Source organism: Canis lupus, chromosome 15 (assembly GCF_011100685.1).
Source record: "Canis lupus familiaris isolate Mischka breed German Shepherd chromosome 15, alternate assembly UU_Cfam_GSD_1.0, whole genome shotgun sequence".
Taxonomy (NCBI): domain Eukaryota; kingdom Metazoa; phylum Chordata; class Mammalia; order Carnivora; family Canidae; genus Canis; species Canis lupus.
The window spans coordinates 42,746,070-42,768,017 of NC_049236.1; the positions used below are offsets into that span (position 1 = coordinate 42,746,070).

General features: G+C 40.2%; 2 protein-coding genes across 2 annotated transcripts in view; one reads left to right on the forward strand and one right to left on the reverse strand.

The window, feature by feature from the left end:
- Positions 1-4,656, reverse strand: part of LOC102152631 (putative tetratricopeptide repeat protein 41) — a 24,857-nt gene extending 20,201 nt beyond the window's left edge. Inside the window, 1 exon segment of the mRNA XM_038558868.1 lies at positions 3,765-4,656. The gene's annotated coding sequence lies outside the window, so the exon portion shown is untranslated.
- On the forward strand, positions 4,337-21,657 carry HSP90B1 (heat shock protein 90 beta family member 1). Its single transcript, NM_001003327.2, is given in 18 exon segments — positions 4,337-4,480; positions 5,416-5,518; positions 6,373-6,514; positions 7,035-7,151; positions 8,201-8,532; positions 12,272-12,383; positions 12,794-12,913; positions 13,682-13,798; positions 15,650-15,787; positions 15,870-15,947; positions 16,084-16,149; positions 16,632-16,901; positions 17,154-17,399; positions 18,171-18,307; positions 20,151-20,229; positions 20,316-20,471; positions 20,729-20,851; positions 21,355-21,657. Coding segments are annotated over 18 exon segments (2,415 nt in total). The 5' UTR covers positions 4,337-4,431; the 3' UTR covers positions 21,385-21,657.
- The last annotated feature ends 291 nt before the right edge of the window (positions 21,658-21,948 follow it).

Genomic DNA, 21,948 nt, shown 5'->3' on the forward strand with positions numbered 1-21,948 from the left:
TGCCTCTCTCTCTCTCTGTGACTATCATAAATAAATAAAAATTAAAAAAAAAAAAAAAACAAAAACAAAGTCAATTCTCAAGCAAGATAATTTGGTGTGAATTGGGGCAAGGTACAGGGAAAAGATCACAAAAAATCCAAAATCACAGTTAAAACTAGTAAAAAAAAAAATAAGATATAATGTAAACTACAGTTATGTTAAATATTTAAAAACATATTTATTGTTCTATAGCCAATATGATACAGTTCTACAGTTTGGAAACATTAAAAAACATTACATAAATTGCTTGATGAACAACCACCAAAAAGTTAACATAAGAAAATAATTATGGTCATTTAATGTCTTCGCTTAAAAAAAATTTTTTTTTAACCTTCAAATAGCACCAAGAAGCTCTTTATCCGCTGTGTGGAGCCACATCTACTGCTACATTCTAGTATGATGGATGATGTGAGGCAGACAACCCTTTCACCAGAACTAGAGAAGATGGATAAGATACTTTATTTATTTAAGATAAGAATTTATTTAAAGACTTCAGGATTTGAGGGGACAAGATTCCAGAAAAAAAGGCAGCTTTGAGAAGTGAGCCCTACATTCTCTTGTTTTTCCTCTCAAAGTACTTGCTGATTCTTACTCCACATGGAACTTATATTCTTGGGAGAAAGCACAATATTGATAAGCAGCAGCCTCAAAGTGCTTGTGCTAGAAAGACAAAGATTGGAATTGAGGGCCCACCAAGGAGGCCCAGGAAACACCCCAGGATTTTGGTTGTATTTTCTGGATGCTCAATCTGAGGTTCCCTGCATCCCTAGTGCATGCTCACAGGTGCTCTATTTTCTACTAAGCTGGAATTTTAAGTAGGTTCCATGCCCAGTGTGGGGCTTGAACTCACAACCTGGAGATTAAGACCTGAGCTGAAATCAAGAGTCTGCCGCTTAACCAACTGAGCTACCCAGGTGCCCCTACATTAAGTTTAAAAAATTTCCATTTCTGTGTGTATTTTGCAAGATTAGAGCAGGTCTGTTGGTGTTTATATATTTATCTTAATTTACCGTATTTTCATACTCGTTTTAATGTTTTTTCCCTGACTAGAGTATCTTAGGTTGACAGGGTATACAGTTATTTCACCAGTAAGAAGGAATTCCAGGGCACCCGGGTGGCTCAGTGGTTGAGCGTCTGCCTTCAGCTCAGGGCATGATCCCAGGGTCCTGGGATTGAGCCCCACATCGGGTTCCCTGCAGGGAGCCTGCTTCTCCCTCTGCCTAGGTCTCTGCCTCTGTCTCTCATGAATAATAAATAAAATCTTTTTTTAAAAAAAAAAAAAGAAGAAAAAGAAAGAATTCCAAAATAAAAGACTTTGACTTTCCTAAGATTAATGTCAATCACTTCATTTTCTTGTCTTAGACCCTCTGAAACGGTGCAGGACAATACTGACAAAAACAGACATGTCTATCTGGTTCCTGATTCCGACTGAAACAGGTTTCAGTGTTTTGCTGTTTAGAATGATAGTTGCTATCAGTTTTTTTGATCAAGGAATGATTTATATATAACAAAATCCACTCTTCTTTAAGTGTAGAGTTTTTAACCACCATGTGTTCTACCACCACTAAAATCAAAAGTACTTTTTTATATATCTTTGCTTCACTTTAAATAGGATACATGCACTTATGCAACTCCGCTGTTAATATTTGTTCAAGATCTGCACAGAGATTGTATCTACATTGCTTACCCCTATGCCCCCAGCACCTTGCATAACACCTGGCACACACCAGATCAACACTCGCTGAATTGATAAATGAATGAATGAACCAGCCAACCAACTCACCTTGGAGCTCATCCCCATTACTTAAGCTCCCTAATTCCAACTGCTTTCCTGCCTTCATCTCCCTGGTCTGCACTCTCCCTGACTCCTCACTGCTGGGCCACACCTGCCTACCGGTTAGCTATTATTGCCCATAATGGCACCCCTTTCCCTATATGGTTTTCTCGTCCAAGAAGAGACTTACCACCACCAACAAAGGTAGTTGTTTCCAGCAGTGTCCATGGACACACAGTGTCAAAGAGAAAAACTAAAATTAGGAAGCAAGAGAATCAAAGGTAGGGTGGTGTTTAATAACAGCCTGGAGTCTAAGTTCTCGAGGAACTAGACCAAGATGGGAAGTGGAGAATAATAGGTAGAAAGTCAGAAGAGATGGGCACCCCTGGCGAGAAACAGCAAGGCTGGGATCTGAAAAAGCTGCCCTGTCCTTATACAGGGTCCAAAGACAGGGATCCCATCTTAAAGGGGTAGACAAAGCGCCAGTGCATGTCTTGCATCCTGCCTGCCTCAGTTCCCACCACCATCTGATGAAACAGCTACTCACAAGCAATGGATCTATTTTGGAGGACATGTCTCATTCTCACTTCCCTCCAGGTGCAACACAAACTAGCCACCACTGACCCCTTAAAATGGAATTTACAGTTTCAGAACTGGTTGCTTACTTGTCCAGAGCTAGAGAAAGAGATGAAGAAGTTGAGTTGTGAAATGCAGAAAAGTGAAAGAACTCATCTTTTCTAAAAGCAAAAAATAAACAGGAGTTAATACATACAAAAACGCAATTATCTGAGATTTTTGAATACAATTCTCACCCTAGTATACTCTTAAATAGAAAAAAGAATATAAGCACAAAAGGATTTAAAAAAAAGAAAGAAAAAGAGAGAAAGCTTTGTAAGGAACCCTTTGCTTACTAGTAACAAATGTTGGTAATTTGGGCAGATGTAAATAAGTCACCACCACAATGTGTAAACACCAACCACAGAATTAAGATTGGCAAGCCTAAATAGGGGAAGTTGCGAAAAGATGACGATAGCCTGTCCCTGAAAAGCTTGTTTTCAGGAACCCGAAGACCTGAAAACACATTCAAAGTTCCATTTTCCTGGAGGAAGCAACAAGGAAGGAAGGGAGTGTCTTGTTGGAAACAAGGTCAGAGCTGCGGTGGGGGGAGAGTACGTGAAGACTTAGGTTCAAGAGACACAGAAAATATTTCCAAAGGCGCAGGCTCAGGGTGAGGGACTTCCCTCACCGGAAGACACCTGGCCCTTTGTCTTTCTAAACGCCGAGCGGGTATTTCTACGAAGTTACAAAGCCGCACAGGCTCTCGTTTGCAGCCCTACAGGTTTTGCTTTCAAATATCTGCAGGTGTATCCTCCTGCACCGCGCAAACGAGTACTTTTTTCTCCTTTTCTGTGCTAGACAGAACTTCACGAACACGCTCTCCACCTGACAGGGATTCTAGGGCAGCTCTCCAACTTCCTCAAAGGAAGGAGAAGGAGGAGGAGGAAGAGGAGGAGGAGGAGGAGAAGATGGAGAAGCAGCCGCCGCTCCGCCATCCTCTCCTGCAAACCGGACCAGGGAGGCCGCAGGTTCCGGCCCTGCACGCCGAGAGGCAGCCAGAGCTCCGGCGGCCGGAAGCCAGCGTCGGATTTACCAGCGGGAGGCGGAGCCCAGCCTCCGAGAGGCCGACTCCCGAGCGCAGGGCGGCCGTGGCCGGTGTCGGATCTTCCAGGCCTATTTGTACACGCTGTGCACACGGGAGAGCCCTGGAATAAATACAGACCTCTACTACAATCACACGTAAATTCTAAAATTCCCGCAGAGACACGTTGGGAAATGCGGGACGGTTACACCGCGCAGCGGGCCCACAGGCCCAAGACTACGACTCCCAGCATTCAACAGAGTTTAGCCCCCCCCCCTAGTACGTTGCATGCCGGGAACTGTAGTTCCTTACCACATCCACCTAAAAAGTACTCCGGAGATTTTCCACGTCTCACGTGTTTCTCTTCTCCGGGATGCACCACCAAAAAGAAGGCTGAACTCGGAAAGGCGCGCAGGAATCATTCGCAACGAGACCCAGCGCGGAGACTGGGCAGGAGAAGAACCGTTGCCATGACTACCGTTTCCCCTGGTCACGGAATAAACGCGCTCAAGAACCCGGAAGTGGTTCCTCTGCGCCCTCTCCAAAACGAGGGTTGCGTTCTGTGCTGACGTTCATTGGGCCGTTTCCCTGAGAGGCCCGAGCTTCCCAGGCAAAGGGGCGGTCCCGCGTGAGAGGGCCCGCGGAGCCCTCTGATTGGAGAAGGGGGGCCACGGCTGACCAATCGGGGGGAGCCACGCTTCGGGCACCAGGCACCGCACCTGGACGGCTCCGATTGGCGCACTGCGGCCCCCCCCTCGAGTCCCCATTGGGTGCAGGGGGTGCGTGGTGCGGCCCCATTGGCGGGTTCGTGTTTCCCGTCCCCCTCCCGCGCGAGGCTGGGGTGAAAAGCGGCCCGGCCTGTTTGGGGGGTAGTGGGCGGACCGCGCGGCTTGTGGTCTGAGCGTCTGATCCCCGGGGTGGGGGGTGGAGGCGGCTCCTACTATCAAAAAGGACGTGAGACTCCCACCGGCCGCGCGCCATGAGGGCCCTGTGGGTGCTGGGCCTCTGCTGCGTCCTGCTGACCTTCGGTGAGTGATCCGGGAGGAGCGGGCAGCCCCGGACGCCCCCCCTCCTCCCTCGCGGCCTCTTCTCGAAGGTTCTGGGGGCGTTGAGCCCGGGAGGGAGGTTCCGGGGCCTCCGTTGGGCCGAGGGGAGTCCATCGCCTTTCCTCGAAAGAGGCTCAAGGGAGTTGGCGCACTTTCCTCCTCCTGTGGGAAGGAAGAACGAGAACGTTTAAATCCCTTACAGATCTAGTAGTTGTGCCCAGAGGTCTCGACCAAGTTGGGGTGGGGCGCCGCTCGGCTTAGGGTCCCCCGGGAACGTGGCGGCTGCGCATCCCGAAGGACTTTTGTCAGACGCGGGAGTCTCCAGCCCTGGAGCCGAGGAGCCCGCATCCCGCCTCTCGTAGGTGCGGGACCGGGCAGTGTGGGGCCCTGAGCCCCAAGAAAGGCAGTGTCTGCGTGCTTGCCTCACTTGTGCTCGGGCTTCCTGACATCTCCGAGTCTCGCTACTTCTCGTCCCTCGCTCAGTTAGGCCCGATTTCAGTTCCTCTCGCCAGTGGTTGCACAAATTCTGTTTGTATTCTGACCTGCGATGTTGAAGGTCTGTCTTGGCAGGGTCAGTTGGGAGGCCATGCTCGGCCTGCGCGCAACACGTGTGCGTGTAGAAGGGACCCGGTGTCAGGCCTGCTCAACTTTATGGAGCACCCGAGGCCACTCCGCAGGCGTGATGGCAGCCTCCCTATTCAGAATCTGCTGGAGGACCCCGTGTCTGAACTTCAATAAATATACCAAGTTGGGTTTACCTTGGGTGCTTAAACTGCTGGATCCATTCTTCCCGATCCCACATCCCATATTCACCTGAATTTTGCAACCCCTACTCTTGCTCTGTGTGATCGTGTTTCCTCTGAGAAGTACACGAAGCAGCGGTGGTTTAAGAGTTTTCTGGTGTTAAAATCTTCCAGGGTCAGTCCGAGCTGACGATGAAGTCGATGTGGATGGTACAGTGGAAGAGGATCTGGGTAAAAGTAGAGAAGGCTCCAGGACAGATGATGAAGTAGTGCAGAGGTTTGTGTTCTTTTGAAACTATATGGGTTAGCCCTTAGGAACGCTGGGATATAGTAGCTCTCTACCCTTTCATCAAAGGTCCAGGTGATGCGTAACACCCCAAATTTAGAGACCTAAAAAATGGTCATAGAAAATGTTAGGACTATGAGGCATGTTCATCCCTAAATATCTCCTAACTTGCCCACCTAGGAATGAGTGGTCAGAATGGAATGAATTTCTTTCTAAACCTATTTGGATGACTAGATTGCAGAATACGGGTTGTCTTATGTCCGGAAAACTGATTGGTTTTATATTCAGGAAGTGTGTAAACTTAGTAAATTTTAAGTAATCTCTGCCTCTGATGTGGCGCTTGAACTCATGACCCCCCAGATCAAGAGTCACCTGTTTACTCATTGAACCATCGAGGTGCTTAGTAATTTTAAATTAACCCAGTAATTTAAACTGAGTAATTTTTAAAAAGATTTCTCTTACTTGAGCAATGTTTTCAAATTTGGCTGCTTAGGATAGGACTTAGACAATTTTATAGACAACTAGAGGTCAAAGCTTCCTAGGCAAAGAGCCCAAATGTAAGGGAACATATAAATAAGTATGACTTTACTTTTTATTTTTAGTAGAGGAAAGTCAAGTTTATTTTTCTGACAGTTTTAAAAACTGAGTTTTACAACTCAGTGTGAAGGTGGTAAAATTTTACTGTGGCTAGAAATAGAGTATTAGTAATATTTTATATTTTTTTATTTTACCCTTTTAACCCTTGAGGCAATCTTATGAGATCACTGCTTTCATTACAGATTCTATGATTTTGGAGGGAACCAACTAAGCAATGCCATATTTGTTTATTAACTTTATTTTCTTAGAGAGGAAGAAGCTATTCAGTTGGATGGATTAAATGCATCCCAAATAAGAGAACTTAGAGAAAAATCAGAAAAATTTGCCTTCCAAGCTGAAGTGAATAGAATGATGAAACTTATCATCAATTCATTGTATAAAAATAAAGAGGTAAGCAATGTGTGGTTAGGATAATATTATTTTGCCTCTGTGTGATAGCATACTTTTTTACCTTCATGATAAACATACTTATGTAGTAATTTCAAGTAAATAGCCATTAGCATATTACATACCCAGTATGAAAAAAACGTTGCTGCCCCATTGCAGGGTGGTGGTTAGACATTTTCCTTTTGTCCTTTCCCCTTCAAATATGTTCATGGTCTGCTAAATAGTCCGTTTTGAGGGCACTCAAACCACCTAAGCCATGTTACATATATGAAGATGTATGAGACTAGAATGTTACTACTCTTACCAGTTCAGGGATTCCTTAACAGTTGCTACAGTCCTGTGTGTTAAGAGCTGTACCTCCTTTTACCAAGAGAGTAAAGCCACTTCTCTACCATAAATCTTATTTCTTAAAGAGTGCTTTTTCAGAGGACAGAAGAGAACTAAAATAAGATTGACATTAAATTTGATGTTTTGTATATCTTGAGGCTAATCAAAGTGTGTGTTAAATCTGGCTTCCATTTAGATTTTCTTGAGAGAACTGATTTCAAATGCTTCTGATGCCTTAGATAAGATAAGGTTAATATCACTGACTGATGAAAATGCTCTTGCTGGAAATGAGGAACTAACTGTCAAAATTAAGGTAAGCTTAAAACCGTTTTTTTTTTTTTTTCCTTCTAAAGCAAAAAGAATCCTTAGAGATAGGGAATCTCTGTCAGTCAAGATAGGCCAGGTTATGCTGCAATAACAAGTAACCCCCAAGCCTAGAGACTTAAATTGGGGTTTAGCAAAATACATGGCCTATGGGCCAAATCCAACCTACTTGTTTTTATAAATAAAGTTTTATTGAAACATAGCCATGCCTGATTATGTGCTATGACTACCTTTGTGCTACACAGTTGGTTTGACTAATTGTGACAGAGACCGTATGACCCTTGTGCCTAAAATATTTATCCTCTGGCTCTTCAGAAAAAGTTTGCTAGTCCCTGGATTAAATCATCAACCACAGGACACTGTGGCTTTTGCTTTGCATCATCCTCACTCCCAGAGGACACAGGCTGATTGAGTAGCAGCCATTTAGAGTGTAGCTTGTTGCCATGGTATAGAGAGCTCAGAGGGTCTCCCATCTTTTAAAGGCTCTAGGCTGAAAGCTACATTCCTGACTCCCACTTGCAGCTCATTGGCCAGAACCAGTCACAGGACCTTAACCAAAAATGAAGAAAGCATAGTCCTACTATGTTTCCAGATGACAGAGAGCTGGTAATATATTTTTTTTTTTGAGAGCTGGTAATATTTAATGAAGAACATTGATCACCACAGATTCCATAAAGAGAAGTCATTCAAGTTTTGACCTTTTATTTTCTGTGAAAGAAATAGGCATAATATAAATTTTTTTTTCTTCAAAAATAACTTGTTTTGTTTAGGTCTGTCTCTCCCTTTGACATTCAGACCAATCTCTGTCGTCTTTATATTGATACTTTCTCAAATACAGTGAACTTAAGGTTATCCTCTATAAAGTAAGATGCTTATATAAGGTGCACATTTTCTGAAAAGTCCATAAAACACTATATGGAAGAAAATTAACCCAATGTGGCACAAAGCTGGTAGTTTCTGAATATATAGCTCAGTAGTTACTTGGCATACCATGAGTATTAAGCAAATAAAACTATCCTGTTCTCGTCTTGCTTTCAGTGTGACAAGGAGAAGAATCTGCTACATGTCACAGACACTGGTGTGGGAATGACCCGGGAAGAGTTGGTTAAAAACCTTGGTACCATAGCCAAATCTGGAACAAGCGAGTTTTTAAACAAAATGACTGAGGCACAAGAGGATGGCCAGTCAACTTCTGAACTGATTGGGCAGTTTGGTGTCGGTTTCTATTCTGCCTTCCTTGTCGCAGACAAGGTTATTGTCACATCAAAACACAACAACGATACCCAGCATATCTGGGAATCTGACTCCAATGAGTTCTCTGTAATTGCTGACCCACGAGGGAACACCCTCGGACGGGGAACAACAATTACGTGAGTATTACTGCTTCCTAATAAGAATTAATTGTCCTAGCAAGGACCTTGACTCCGAGCAAACCGCTTATTCTGGGCCTTCGTTCCTTGCCTACAAAATGAGGAAATGGACCTGTTTTCATTACTCAAGGAAATATTTATGAGACCTCCTTAAGGGCCAGACACAGAGTTATAGTGGCTGCTATCCATCGAGGGCAAAAGGTCGGAAGGGTTAGCTCTCCTAGGGAAGAAGGCAGATTGGAGGCTTCACAGAAGTGGGTTGATTCAGAATTTCCAGGGAAGCAAGACTTGGGAAAGAAATGTCAGATCTGTGGAGCATGGTGGATATAAAGGCATAGAGGCACATCTTTTTCACAGGATTAAAGAAATTCCTCTCAGTTGGTGGCAGTTAATGATAGAACTTTTGATTAGCTTTTTTAAGGTTTTCTGAAAATGATATGGAGGATGGCAGGACTAGATGAGAGGAAACTCTGGGTGACAGTTGAAAATACTCAACTGTGGTAGGAGCTGGTGTTAGGGACAGGTTGGAGAGAACAGGTACAAATAAAGAGCTTGAAGAAAGTTAATAAAAGTTCTTTAGTACATGATGTCTCCTTTGAGGATGGTTGCAAATTGTTGAATTCAAATTGGAATTTGCTTTAAGCCAGTAACTATATAGTAGAGGTAGATCTTAAGCCCAGTATCTTGGTGTTTTTAGCTCTGTGAAGTAGACAGAACAGCTTTTTTTTTTTTTTTTTTTTTTTTTTTTTAAACCAGCAAATATAACAAGATACTCTAATTTGTTTAGTACTCACAAAATGACAAGTAAATATTGAGCTCTCTGAAGCTACCAGCTGTAGACCACATCAAAGAAATCTCATTTCAGAGGTCATTTGGCTCTCTCCTTCCTGCCAGGTGAAAATGTGCCTACAGCCTCAACTTTTTTTTTTTTTTAATTCAGTTTTTTCAACATAAGAATTTTTTAAGTATTAATTTAACATAAGAAAGCATATATCGTTTACCTTTCTCTACCATCATTATTCACAGTCCTACCTCCTGCTCTCAGTAGGAGGCTTCACTAGTTGTTATGCTACAGTGCTCTGTTAGGTGCTAAAGGAGCGTAGGTAAATCTCATCTCTCAACTACAAAGAGATAGAAAACTGCATTCCAAGAGGGCTGATAGCTTAGGGTGCTGAGGAACAGATGGGATTATCTAGATGGAAGCTCATGGAAGCAAACCTTTGCTTGACTGTTCCATTCCCAGAGCCTAACACTTGACTGGCAGATATTTATAAGAGTGAATAAGGGTAATCAGGACAGCTTCAAGCAGGTAGCATAGCTGGCTGATAAGTGAAACCTTAAAACTGCTCTCCCTGAGCAAAATTAGCATTTTTCTATGTTCAAGTCCTTCTACCCCAGCATTTATTCAGCAGATAATCACTTGAGTGCCTATTAGATGCTAGCGTTTAGGACTCCAGTGGAGAATAAGACCAATGCAGTTGCTGCTTCCATGTGGTTCATTCTAGTAAAGAACAAAAATGTGAAATAACCTCAGACTGGCAAATGCCAGAAAGGAAACTAGAGGACACTTCCCTTATCAGGATTTTCTAAAATTGTGGTAAGTGAGGTTCAGATATTCTAGGCAGCAAGCACAGTGTGCTGGAAGTTCCAAATGCAGGAGGCCCATTTAAGGAACTGACAGTCTAGAATGGCCGAAGGAAAAGGAACACAAGAACTTGACCTCACCATATGTGTGACTTGTGCATATGTGTATGTAATTTCATATATTTGACAAATAAAATAGAAGCCATCAAACAATTTAGTTCCTACCTCCTTCTATTCCCACTAAATTAAGCCCCTTCTGTACCCTTAGGAGAGATTTTGAGAAGATTCAATTAGATCATGAAATTAAGCATCCAGTAAGTGTTAATACATTTATTTCTGTTCTTCCTCCTGTGAGAGAGATGTTCTACATCTTTTCCTAAAGCTGATCACTACTTCTGATCTGCTGCCTGCCTTCTCCTACCTCAGAGGCTAATCACAAATTAATTTCAATGCCATCTTTTAAAGTCAGCCTTTCTCATGTACTCCCTCTTTCCCATTGAAACATAGACATGTTCAAGTCTCAGTTTGGACAGAAGAGGGACAGGTGTTGCTGCACCCTCTTCTATCAGGCATTTGTGACTTTATCCACCACCTTTCCATTGAAATAAGTCACCAGTAATCTTACTGCTGAGTCCAGTGGATTCAGGGTTTTTTAATTGGCGTTGCTCCCAGCAATAGTCTTTTTTTTTTTTTCTTACTTTTTCTCTTGTGTTTCCTACAGAATTTGCTAGCTACTTAAGACTATCCACTTATTAGTACCTAGTTTCCATGATGCTACATATCTTTTTGTTTGTTGCTAAATATTGACAGTATCTCTTTCAGAGGTAACTTTTCCGCCCTTTCTCATTATTTTTATATTCCTTATGCAATCTTCCTACCACGATGGATTCAGCCTCCAGTTCTTGCTCAGGGTTCTCAAATCTATGTTCTTAGTCTGGATCAGGAGTCAGCTGACTTTTTCTAAGGGCCAGCCAGTAAATATTTTAAGCCTTTGGATAATAGGATCTGTCACGTGTCAAATACCTCTAAGGTGTAGCCATCGGCTTCAACTTGGATGCACAACTGAACTTGCCTCCAACCCCCACATCACCAAGATACATGTTCTGAAACCAGAGACTTGGCCACTTCATTAGGCTGTGCTATCTGCCCATGGGTAAGCTTTCAGGAGCAGGAAGGGACCCATGATACAACATTGGCCATATTTACTTGTTGGGAGCACAGACATCAAGAGGCAGTCTCCCCAATGTGTGTTTGAGGGTGTGTTATGGTGTGTTATTTTTGGTGAGTAGAGGAGGAGTTTGCAAAAAGGCCAGTAAGGAAGAAGAGGAAACAGTGCTGCAGTTTTCAGTATTAGAATTATCTAAGCCAGTGCTATCCAGTAGAACTCTGGAAATATTCTATCTCTGCACTATCCAGTATGGCAGCTACTAGCCATATTTGTCTATTGAATACCTGGAATATTGCAGTACAACTAAAGAACTCTTAGATTTTATTTAAACAAATAAAATGTGACTACTGTTTTGGACAGTGGGGATATGAACAGTAAGATTAATTTTCTAGCTTTTTTAAGGAACGTGTTTTTATTAAGGATTCGCTATCTATAGGAGAGACTTTTTTGAAGTTTTGTTTTTAAATTCTCTCTACACCCAATATGGAACTGGAACTCACAACCATGGGATCAAGAGTTACATGCTCTTCCAACCGAGTCAGCCAGGCGCCCCTGGGTTCACCATCTGTGATGATCATTTGATTTCTAGAGTAACTATCAGAGTGTGTGTCATCCTATTTTTCTCCAGAATGTTTCAGTGCCCTTGAGCTAATGTAACATTTCAGTTCTTCAAATGAAAAAACTAAACAAAACCAAAAAACCAATATATTCAGAAGAAGATCGGAACATTTGCACTGTTTACTTGGAACTAAGGATATTTTCCACTTGAGGAATACAAGGACAATTCTTCCTCTACTCTACTCATATTTGGTATATTTAGCTCACAAACTGTCATTGGTGGTAAGAGTTTTTAACATGAAAAATGGGCCATCTTGGATTACACTGAACTGCTGGCCATTAGTTTTGTCAGGAAGGTATTTAGATGAATTTATAATCGAATCTTTTAAACCAAGTATGTCTTTCTATAAATGTCTGTTTTCCTTGCAGACTTGTTTTAAAAGAAGAAGCATCTGATTACCTTGAATTGGACACAATTAAAAATCTCGTCAAGAAATATTCACAGTTTATAAACTTCCCTATTTATGTGTGGAGCAGCAAGGTAAATCTATATTAAATTTATATGTATTACATGGGCACATATTTCAGTATTTAACACTTAAAGAACAAAGGTTCAGTGTGGTTTTTCAGTGCAGGATACCCAGGGTTTTCTTACTGAAGACCTATGTTTTTGAGCTGTAATTGTGTTTCATATTCTCTGATTTCTCTGATGAAATCAGAATTTTTTTTTTAAGAATTTATTTATTCATGAGAGACACAGAGAGAGAGAGAGAGAGACACAGGCAGAGGGAGAAGCGGGCTCCATGCAGGGAGCCTGATGTGGGACTCGATCCCGGGTCTCCAGGATCAGGCCCCAGGCTGAAGGCGGCGCTAAACCGCTAAACCACCAGGGCTGCCCCTGAAATCAGAATTATTAAATAAAATAACTTAACTGTAATTCTACTTCAACAGACTGAAACTGTTGAGGAGCCCATGGAAGAAGAAGAAGCAGCAAAAGAAGAAAAAGAAGATTCTGATGATGAAGCTGCAGTGGAAGAAGAAGAGGAGGAAAAAAAACCAAAAACCAAAAAAGTAAGTATGATTCATCTCCACACTAAAATGTTGTTTAGACATGTCCTAGAAAACAACCCGAAGTGTGCAGACCAGTCAGTTAAGTTTTAATTCTTCAAAGTCTTTTTTTCTTCAGATGGTAAGTCCATAGGCCTAATTTATATAAGTAAGGACTATTTTATTTGCTGTTGTGTGTGTTTTCTGCCTGTGGGAAGTTTTAAAGGACAAACACAGATCATTTTTGTGCAGTTTTCTGGGTTCTATATGTTGCCCAGGACTAGTGGTTTATCATATTCTGAATTTTAAGATCCTAAATATCTTTCTACATTTTTTTTTTTTTGTCGTTTAGATATTAACCATAAAATTAGCTCTCTGCCCTGTTAAGGTAGCAGAGTAGACGGAAGTAATGGTGGTAGGTTTGAGGAATATTCATTGTAAGATGTTAGATTGCTGTAGGTCATGAAGTAGGAATAATTAATAGGTGTATATCTTCCTAACCTCAAAATAAATATTTTCAAGAAATAACGTTTTAGCTAGTTGACAATGGAAGAAACCTTTGATTGGTATCAATCTGTTATAGTGATAACCAGCTGCCTTCTTTGCATTATAGATCAGTCTTAAATGTTGAAATACTTGCAGATTTTTGGTCCCAGCAGCAGGAGCCATAGTAGATTAGAAGTGTCCTTTAGTGTTTCCCACATTCATTTGAACTACCCTAAAGTTATGATTTCCACTAGTAGTACGTACTGCTGGTGAGCGCTGGGGCTGACTAATGTACTATAACTTTAGGTTGAGAAAACTGTCTGGGATTGGGAGCTTATGAATGACATCAAACCAATATGGCAGAGACCATCAAAAGAAGTAGAAGATGACGAATACAAAGCTTTCTACAAATCATTTTCAAAGGTAAATATTATTTGAAAATCATGTGGTGAACATTACTAAATCAAAAATGTTTTTAGGTTGTTTTACAACTATTTCAACATAATTGGTCTCCTTTTTAATCTTGCGGTTTAATATTACATATGTATTTTAAAAATTTACTCTGAGAAGGAATCTGTAGGCTTCACCATATTGCCAAAGGGGCTGGAACTGACAATCTAAAAAAAGATTAACAACTACCTACATAGGTAGGTGATTTCCATAAAACATAATATCTTGTATTAAAGGGTTTTTAATGTAATTGGGGCTTTTTTCCATTCAAGAATGAATGCCTTTAATTTTTTTAACTTTCTTATTTGAAAATCAGCATATAGTGTTACATTAGTTTCAAATATATGACAGTGATTCAGTACTGTATACATTCGCCTATGCTCCCCACCAGTGTAGCTACCATCTGTCACCATACAACGTTATTACAACGCCACTGATTATTCCCTATGCTATGAGGTTTAGTACCATGACTTACTGATTCCACAGCTAGAAGCCTGTATCTCCACTCCCTTCACCTGTTTTGTCCATTCCCTATTCTCCTCTGGCAACCATCAGTTTTCTGTATTTATAGGTCTGATTCTGCTTTATGTTTGTTTTCTCATGTGGCTTTTAACATAACCTTCAAAGAGCCTATTTACAACCTCAAGCATTTATTGTGAGGTCATATGCTTAAGAATGATTACTAAATCTGTGTTTCCTTAACCTTTTCTTAAAGTTATTTCCTTTCACTGATCCTTTGTTTTAACTGTAGAATCCAAAACTAGTATTGATTAAGATTGTTTCAAGTTAATATTTCCCCATACATCATTTGGTGCAAAATAGAATATTTTAGTAGGCTTAGCTAGCATGGCTAGATAAAACTTGTATGGTTATGTTTCTTTAATCTTTATTCCATCAATTGTTTTGTTTCTTAACCTTCTTTATTTTTTCATGTTAACATCCAACTATCCCTTAAGTTTTACCTCCTCAAACTTTCCCCTTGGTCTTGTCTCCACTTTTATTCCCATGAACTATAGTCTTTTTTTTTTTTTTTGAACTATAGTCTTAGTGTATACAGGTATAACATATTTTCATCTAGGACAGCTGTATTAGAAATGTAATGTGAGCTACATATATGATTCTAGGGTTTTTAGAAGCTACATTTTTAAAAGTTGAAATAGGTGTAGTTTTTAATATATTTTATTTAACCCAAGATAGCCAAAATATTACTTCAACATGTAATCATTTTAAAAATGAGTAATACATTTTGCTTTTTTCTTTTCTTTCTGTATCTTCAAAGTCTAGTTGTGTATTTTTATGCTTACCCATACATCTCAATTCAGAATAGTCACATTTTAAGTGCTTGGTACCCACATGTAGGTACGGTAATGGATAATGCAGATCTAGGGAATTTCTGTGATTTATTTACCCTACCTCTTTATAGCCACTGCTGAAGTCCATATCCCATTGGAAAAAATCTGTTCCTGAGAACTTTTTGTGTTGAACAGTATACTCATGAAGTGTCGTATATTGTATTGTCATTCAGGCAGGATGGTGATTTTCCTACCTTATTCTCTCACACATGTGGAACCTAGACTCATCCATTCTTCCCTGAGTTTAGGATATGGAATGATCATCAGCAAAACCAACCATGGCTAGCCAGTTAGAATAGCAGTCTTAATCATTTCTTCTTCCCTCTATTCCCTTACTTCCCTTTTGTTGGTAAGGAAGCTTTTTTTGTTGTTATTAATTCAATGCTAAACTGAATGTGTACCATGTAATAAATCAGCCTTTGCACTGCCTTTTTCCGGTACCTTTGAATGACTAAATGCCAACTTTCCCTAGGAAAGTGATGACCCCATGGCTTATATCCACTTTACTGCTGAAGGGGAAGTCACCTTCAAATCAATTTTATTTGTACCTACATCTGCTCCACGTGGTCTGTTTGATGAATATGGATCTAAGAAGAGTGATTACATTAAGGCAAGTTTTTAAGTTGTAAAAACTGAGTTTAGAATTCAAAAGTGTAATTTCCAGATAATGACTTTTTTTGGTCTCTGATTAGCTTTACGTGCGCAGAGTATTCATCACAGATGACTTCCATGATATGATGCCCAAGTACCTTAACTTTGTCAAGGGTGTTGTAAGTATCTAAAAATAATGAGGGAGCATTAAAAATGAACAGAAGTTTGTGTTTGTTTGTTTGTTTTTTTCTTAGTTTGTTGGTTTGGTTTTTCCCAGTGTTTTATTGCTTACTGAACTTTGTTTTGCTGTCGAAGGTGGACTCAGATGATCTCCCCTTGAATGTTTCCCGGGAAACTCTTCAGCAACATAAACTGCTTAAGGTGAGTGTCCCTGGGAAGAGACTGGCTGCTCTGCCCTTTGATTGGGCTTCAGAGGACAGGCTCCATTAGTGGAGTCACCAGAGTTTGAGATGTATCTGTGGCTCTTTAGTTGAAAAAGTTAATTTTACTCTAGAATTATTATTAAATCCTAAGCATCTGATTTTTTTCCCCTGGCATATTATTATTAAAGTTTCAGAGCTATAGAAAAGTTGAAAGAATTGTAAATATGCATATAAACCTACACTGTCTGTTCTAAAGATAGAATATAAATGTAAAAGCAGTCATATGACTATTTCTACTGACAACTTAATTTCTGCTCAGTCTGCATAGGATTGCTCACCATTTCCTGCTTCCTGATTAATGGCAGTGATGATGCCTCATCTTTGTATCTTTCCCCACTATTCCCCTGCTGTCTTACATATGGTAGGTTCTCAAAAGTTTGAGGTGATGTTTCTAATGAGTTATTCTTTTATTTTATTTAGGTGATTAGAAAGAAGCTTGTCCGTAAAACTCTGGACATGATCAAGAAGATTGCTGATGAGAAGTACAATGATACTTTTTGGAAAGAATTTGGTACCAACATCAAGCTTGGTGTAATTGAAGACCACTCAAATCGAACACGTCTTGCTAAACTTCTTAGATTCCAGTCATCTCATCATCCAAGTGACATAACCAGTCTAGACCAATACGTGGAAAGAATGAAGGAGAAGCAAGACAAAATCTACTTCATGGCTGGGTCTAGCAGAAAAGAGGTGAGATGAACTCCCAGCTGTCATGCATCCTGGTATGTAGCTAACTCTTGAGGAAAAACAAACCCTAATGGTGAATTGGAGTCATTGTGAGGCCTGGTCAGTCACTGACAGGAAATTCATTTATATTCTCTGCACCTCTTATTTATCTACCTATAAGGTGGGGTGAGTAGTTCTATATAAATGTAGCTGCTAGGGTGAACAAATATACCAAGGGTAGACTTGGAAACTTTATCACTTCCCTTAATTTTGTAGGCTGAATCTTCTCCATTTGTTGAGCGACTTCTGAAAAAGGGCTATGAAGTGATTTATCTCACCGAACCTGTGGACGAATACTGCATTCAGGCTCTTCCTGAGTTTGATGGGAAAAGGTTCCAGAATGTTGCCAAAGAAGGTGTGAAATTTGATGAAAGTGAGAAAACAAAGGAGAGTCGTGAAGCGATTGAGAAAGAATTTGAGCCTCTGCTCAACTGGATGAAAGATAAAGCTCTCAAGGACAAGGTATTCTGGAAATTAGAACTTGTGAAATTTTAGTATTTGCATTTTCTTTTTTAAAAAATTGTGTGTCAACAAATTAAACTTTGCATCCGGTTACGTTGTAATCATTAAAAGCTGTACAGAACATTGTTTAATAGTGTAAGTTAAATTTTTGGGAGAATGAAGTTAGTTAGTTTATAAACGACAAGAGCACCTGCTGGCTCAGTTGGTAGGACATGTGGCTCTTGATCTCGGGGTTGTGAGTTCGAACCCCTTGTTGGGTATTGGAGCCTGCGCTTTTTTTAGAGAGAAGGAGTATGAGCAAGGAGAGGAGCACGGTGAGAGAATCTCAAGCAGACACCACACTGAGCGTTGAGCCAGACATAGGGCTCAATCTCAGGACCCTGAGATCATGACCTGAGCCAAAATCAAGAGCAGAAGCTTAACTCACTGAGCCACCCGGGCGCCTCTACTTTAAAAGAAAATTTATAAAATACAAATAATTAAAAAGATAAAAGTAATTCTGTATGTGGATACTGCCTGGGTTTCTTTGTCACTGAAAGTTTTCTGTAGTTTAAATTTCTTCTGGTTGAATTGGTCTTAGATGAGTTTAAAAAGTGTTTATTTTTGACTGAAAAATTCATATTATTAAATGACTAGAGTCTTCTGAATCTGAATCAGAGGTATTTTTATGACCTGCCTCTGTTTATGATCTTACATGACGAATCCTTAGTTATTGAATGACCTTAACTATTGGTATTTACACGTATTTAACTTTTGGTTTCTTCTCCTAAGATTGAAAAGGCCGTGGTATCTCAGCGTTTGACAGAGTCTCCGTGTGCTCTGGTGGCCAGCCAGTATGGATGGTCTGGCAACATGGAGAGAATCATGAAAGCTCAAGCATACCAGACGGGCAAAGACATCTCTACAAAGTAAGCATCCTTGGGAAGGTCCCTGATGAGGTGTTAGTTCTGGTCCCGCCTTCCTTTACAAATGGATGTCAGCATCTATAGAAAGAGCTAATGTGTGTTAACACCCCTACCGCTATATATTAGATGAGACAGGTTTTCAAAGGGATTCCTCTGACATTAGACTGATAAAGGAGAGGTGTTGGGCTCCTGATTTATTTACAGTATTTTTATATACACAAATGGGAATTTTCTTAATCTGTGACATACACTGTTATTTTTGCATATATTTTGCATATATATGCTTGGCCTGGCCTTTGGGCAGCTTTGACATCTTTAGATATTAATAAATAGTTACAGATGAGGTTAACAACAGTGACGTTTGTCAAATGAGTTCAGTCCTTTTAAACTGCCACTCCCCTTCCCCAATTAGTATACCCTACAAAATAAAGGGGAAAGGACCCACGAATTAACAAGTTTATGACCTAATGGGCTAAGTACTATAGCTACACAAAGCCTTCAGTACCCTTTTTTTCTTTTTCCCCAAGAAATACATATGTCAAATTTATATTTTAATGTCACAGCAACAGTCTTGAAAACAGTCTTCCCTACTTTCATTCTCCCTTCTCCCACCTGGAATGTCTTCTATTTATTGCCTTCTGATGGTCCTATGTTTCCCCAAGGCCTAGCTTAGGATTCTACTACAAATGTAGTCTCTGTTGTCACAATTCCAAAACTGTTTATATTTTTTTTGCATATTTGCATAGTGTATTTCATATTTAGCAAGATTCACCAACATAAAAGGTTTCCACTGTAAAATGCTAAATGGCATCTTGTTTTTATATGTCTTGCCTCCCTGAAGATTTTAGAGATTATAAAATTCAGGTGGAAAACAGGGTTTTGCTTATATCCCATTGAAACAGTATAGTAGGGCAGCCCAGATGGCTCAGCGAGTGCTTTAGCGCTGCCTTCGGCCCAGGGCATGATCTTGGAGACCCAGGATCGAGTCCCATGTCGGGCTCCCTGCGTGGGGTCTGCTTCTCCCTCTGCCTGTGTCTCTGCCTCTGTGTCTCTCATGAATAAATAAATAAAATTAAAAAAAAAAAAAAGAAAGAAACCGTATAGTAGCCATTATATAAATGTCCATTTATTTTTCATTTATTAACTGGAAGTTACCTTCCATTCAACAAAACCAGCACCTACTGTGTCTGTACACTGTGATTCTAAGTAGACATCACTGTCGTCTTACTGAGGTTCATACCAGTCAGGATAACAGATCAAGTCCTAATCTTCTAAACCTGTATATATCATAGGTATCCCAGGATAGGATGTAGTTTCTCCCTCTTCTCATCTATAGGAGGGAGAAGAGTCCCAATTGAGAGCAGAAAACTAAAGGTTAGGAAAAGTATATTTAGAATGCATTGAGAACTGAGCTCTGATAAAAGAAAACAATTTGTCCTGGAACCATATTGGTGAAGCATCATGGGGAAGGTAGTAACTGACCAGCAGGCAGAGCTGCCTAGATGTTTCCAAACTCACAGACTGAGCTGCAGTGAAGGAAGGGAGAATAAATTAGGGGGGAATGAAGACAACATTAAATCCATTCATCACTCCACAAAGTTCGAGGCACTTAAGATGCATTAGTAAATAAGTTCTCTACATTGCACTCTTCCATCGCACCTTGCCCATCCCTATTTAAAAGGCAAAGCATGAAAAAAATAAAAATAAAAAATAAAACAGCATGTTACGATATAAATAAATCTTGTTTTTCCAAGAGTTCTTTGTGATTTTAAAAATTTATAGAACATGGGGAATGTACGGATCCTGAAATTTGATGTTTCTCACGTTCATTTTTACCCCTTTCCAGTTACTATGCCAGCCAAAAGAAAACATTTGAAATTAATCCCAGACATCCCCTGATCAAAGACATGCTTCGACGAGTTAAGGTAATATGCAGCCATGCTCTTTCATCTTTTACTTGGAATACTTTGTACCTTTTAATGTTAATCAGACGTCTCTTCTTCCATCTCAGGAAGATGAAGATGACAAAACGGTATCGGATCTTGCTGTGGTTTTGTTTGAGACAGCAACGCTGAGATCAGGCTATCTGCTACCAGACACTAAAGCATATGGAGATCGAATAGAAAGAATGCTTCGCCTCAGTTTAAACATTGACCCTGATGCAAAGGTTTGAAATAATTTATGAAATGTCTGAATCCCCAGTGTTAAACACTGCTAGAATTAATAAATTCCCCTTTTAGATCCTTTGTTTTTAAATCTGTCTCCCTTTGTTAGCATAACTGTTAACTCTAGTTAGCAGATTCACTCTGCAGTTCTGGATAAAACAGGGGTGAAGTTAATTATGATGTTATACACTTAATGAACAAAGTGAAAATAGACCCAAGGTATGGGAGCCATGAGTGAGCTGATAAATATTGCCCTTAGGTGGAAGAAGAACCAGAAGAAGAACCCGAAGAGACAACCGAGGACACCACAGAAGACACAGAGCAGGACGATGAAGAAGAAATGGATGCAGGAACAGACGACGAAGAACAAGAAACAGTAAAGGTAAAACAAGTCGAGAATGGGGCTTGTGTTTTAGTTCTTGCAGAATTAGGCAAACTTATTTTTAGTTCTGGCGTTAGGACTGCATAGCTTCCAGAAGCTAGGCTTCAGGAAATCCGCCAAAAAAAATAGGCCTCTAGTATCAAACTCAGAAGGTACAGCAACTCCTTTTCTTTTCCTCTAAATGAAATGTATGTTTTCATCTCCCCACTCCTTTTGTTTTAGCCATCCATTCTTATGATAGCGTTAAACAGATTTTTCCTTAGTTGCTTCCGCCTTATGTAGCCGCAGTAGGCCATTTTAAGCTCTTGATTATTTGTGTTCAGGGGCTATTGATCTTATCAGGTTCTAAGTTATTTTGCAGATTAACAGGTTGAGGTTCTAGCCTTCAGCTGAAATAATGGAACAACGCTGGGCCCGTTTCAGTTGTCTTTTTCCACACATAAAACTGTGAGCTAAGATTTTTTCTGCTGGTTTTTACTACCTTCTGATTTTTGTTTTCACAGAAATCTACAGCTGAAAAAGATGAATTATAAATTATACTCTCACCATTTGGAACCTGTGTGGAGAGGGAATGTGAAATTTAAGTCATTTCTTTCGAGAGAGACTTGTTTTGGATGCTCCCCGCAGCCCCCTTCTCCCCTGCACTGTAAAATGTTGGGATTGTGGGTCACAGAAAGAAGTGGGTTTTTTAGTTGAATTTTTTTTTTTAACATTCCTCATGAATGTAAATTTGTACTATTTAACTGACTATTCTTGGTGTAAAATCTTGTCATGTGTATAAAAATAAAAAAGATCCCAAATACTCAGCGTCTTGTCTTCATAATGATTGTACATACTTGGCTTTTTTTTTTTTTTCTTTGATGCTGTTTCAGGGGTTTTTGCCTTACAGAAGAGAAATAATCCGTACATAGAAAAGCCTTTCAAATCCAGTATTTTTCAAAGTCACTTAATAGAGAAAAGACCATGTTCATTACAGAAGAATTCAAATAATAACGTACAGATGCTCCCTCTTCCAAGGTGAGGCTTAATCCCCCTTTTTGAAAGTAGGCTAGACCTAGTGGCTGTCCTAGAATATGGATGGCAAGGGGGAAATGGTA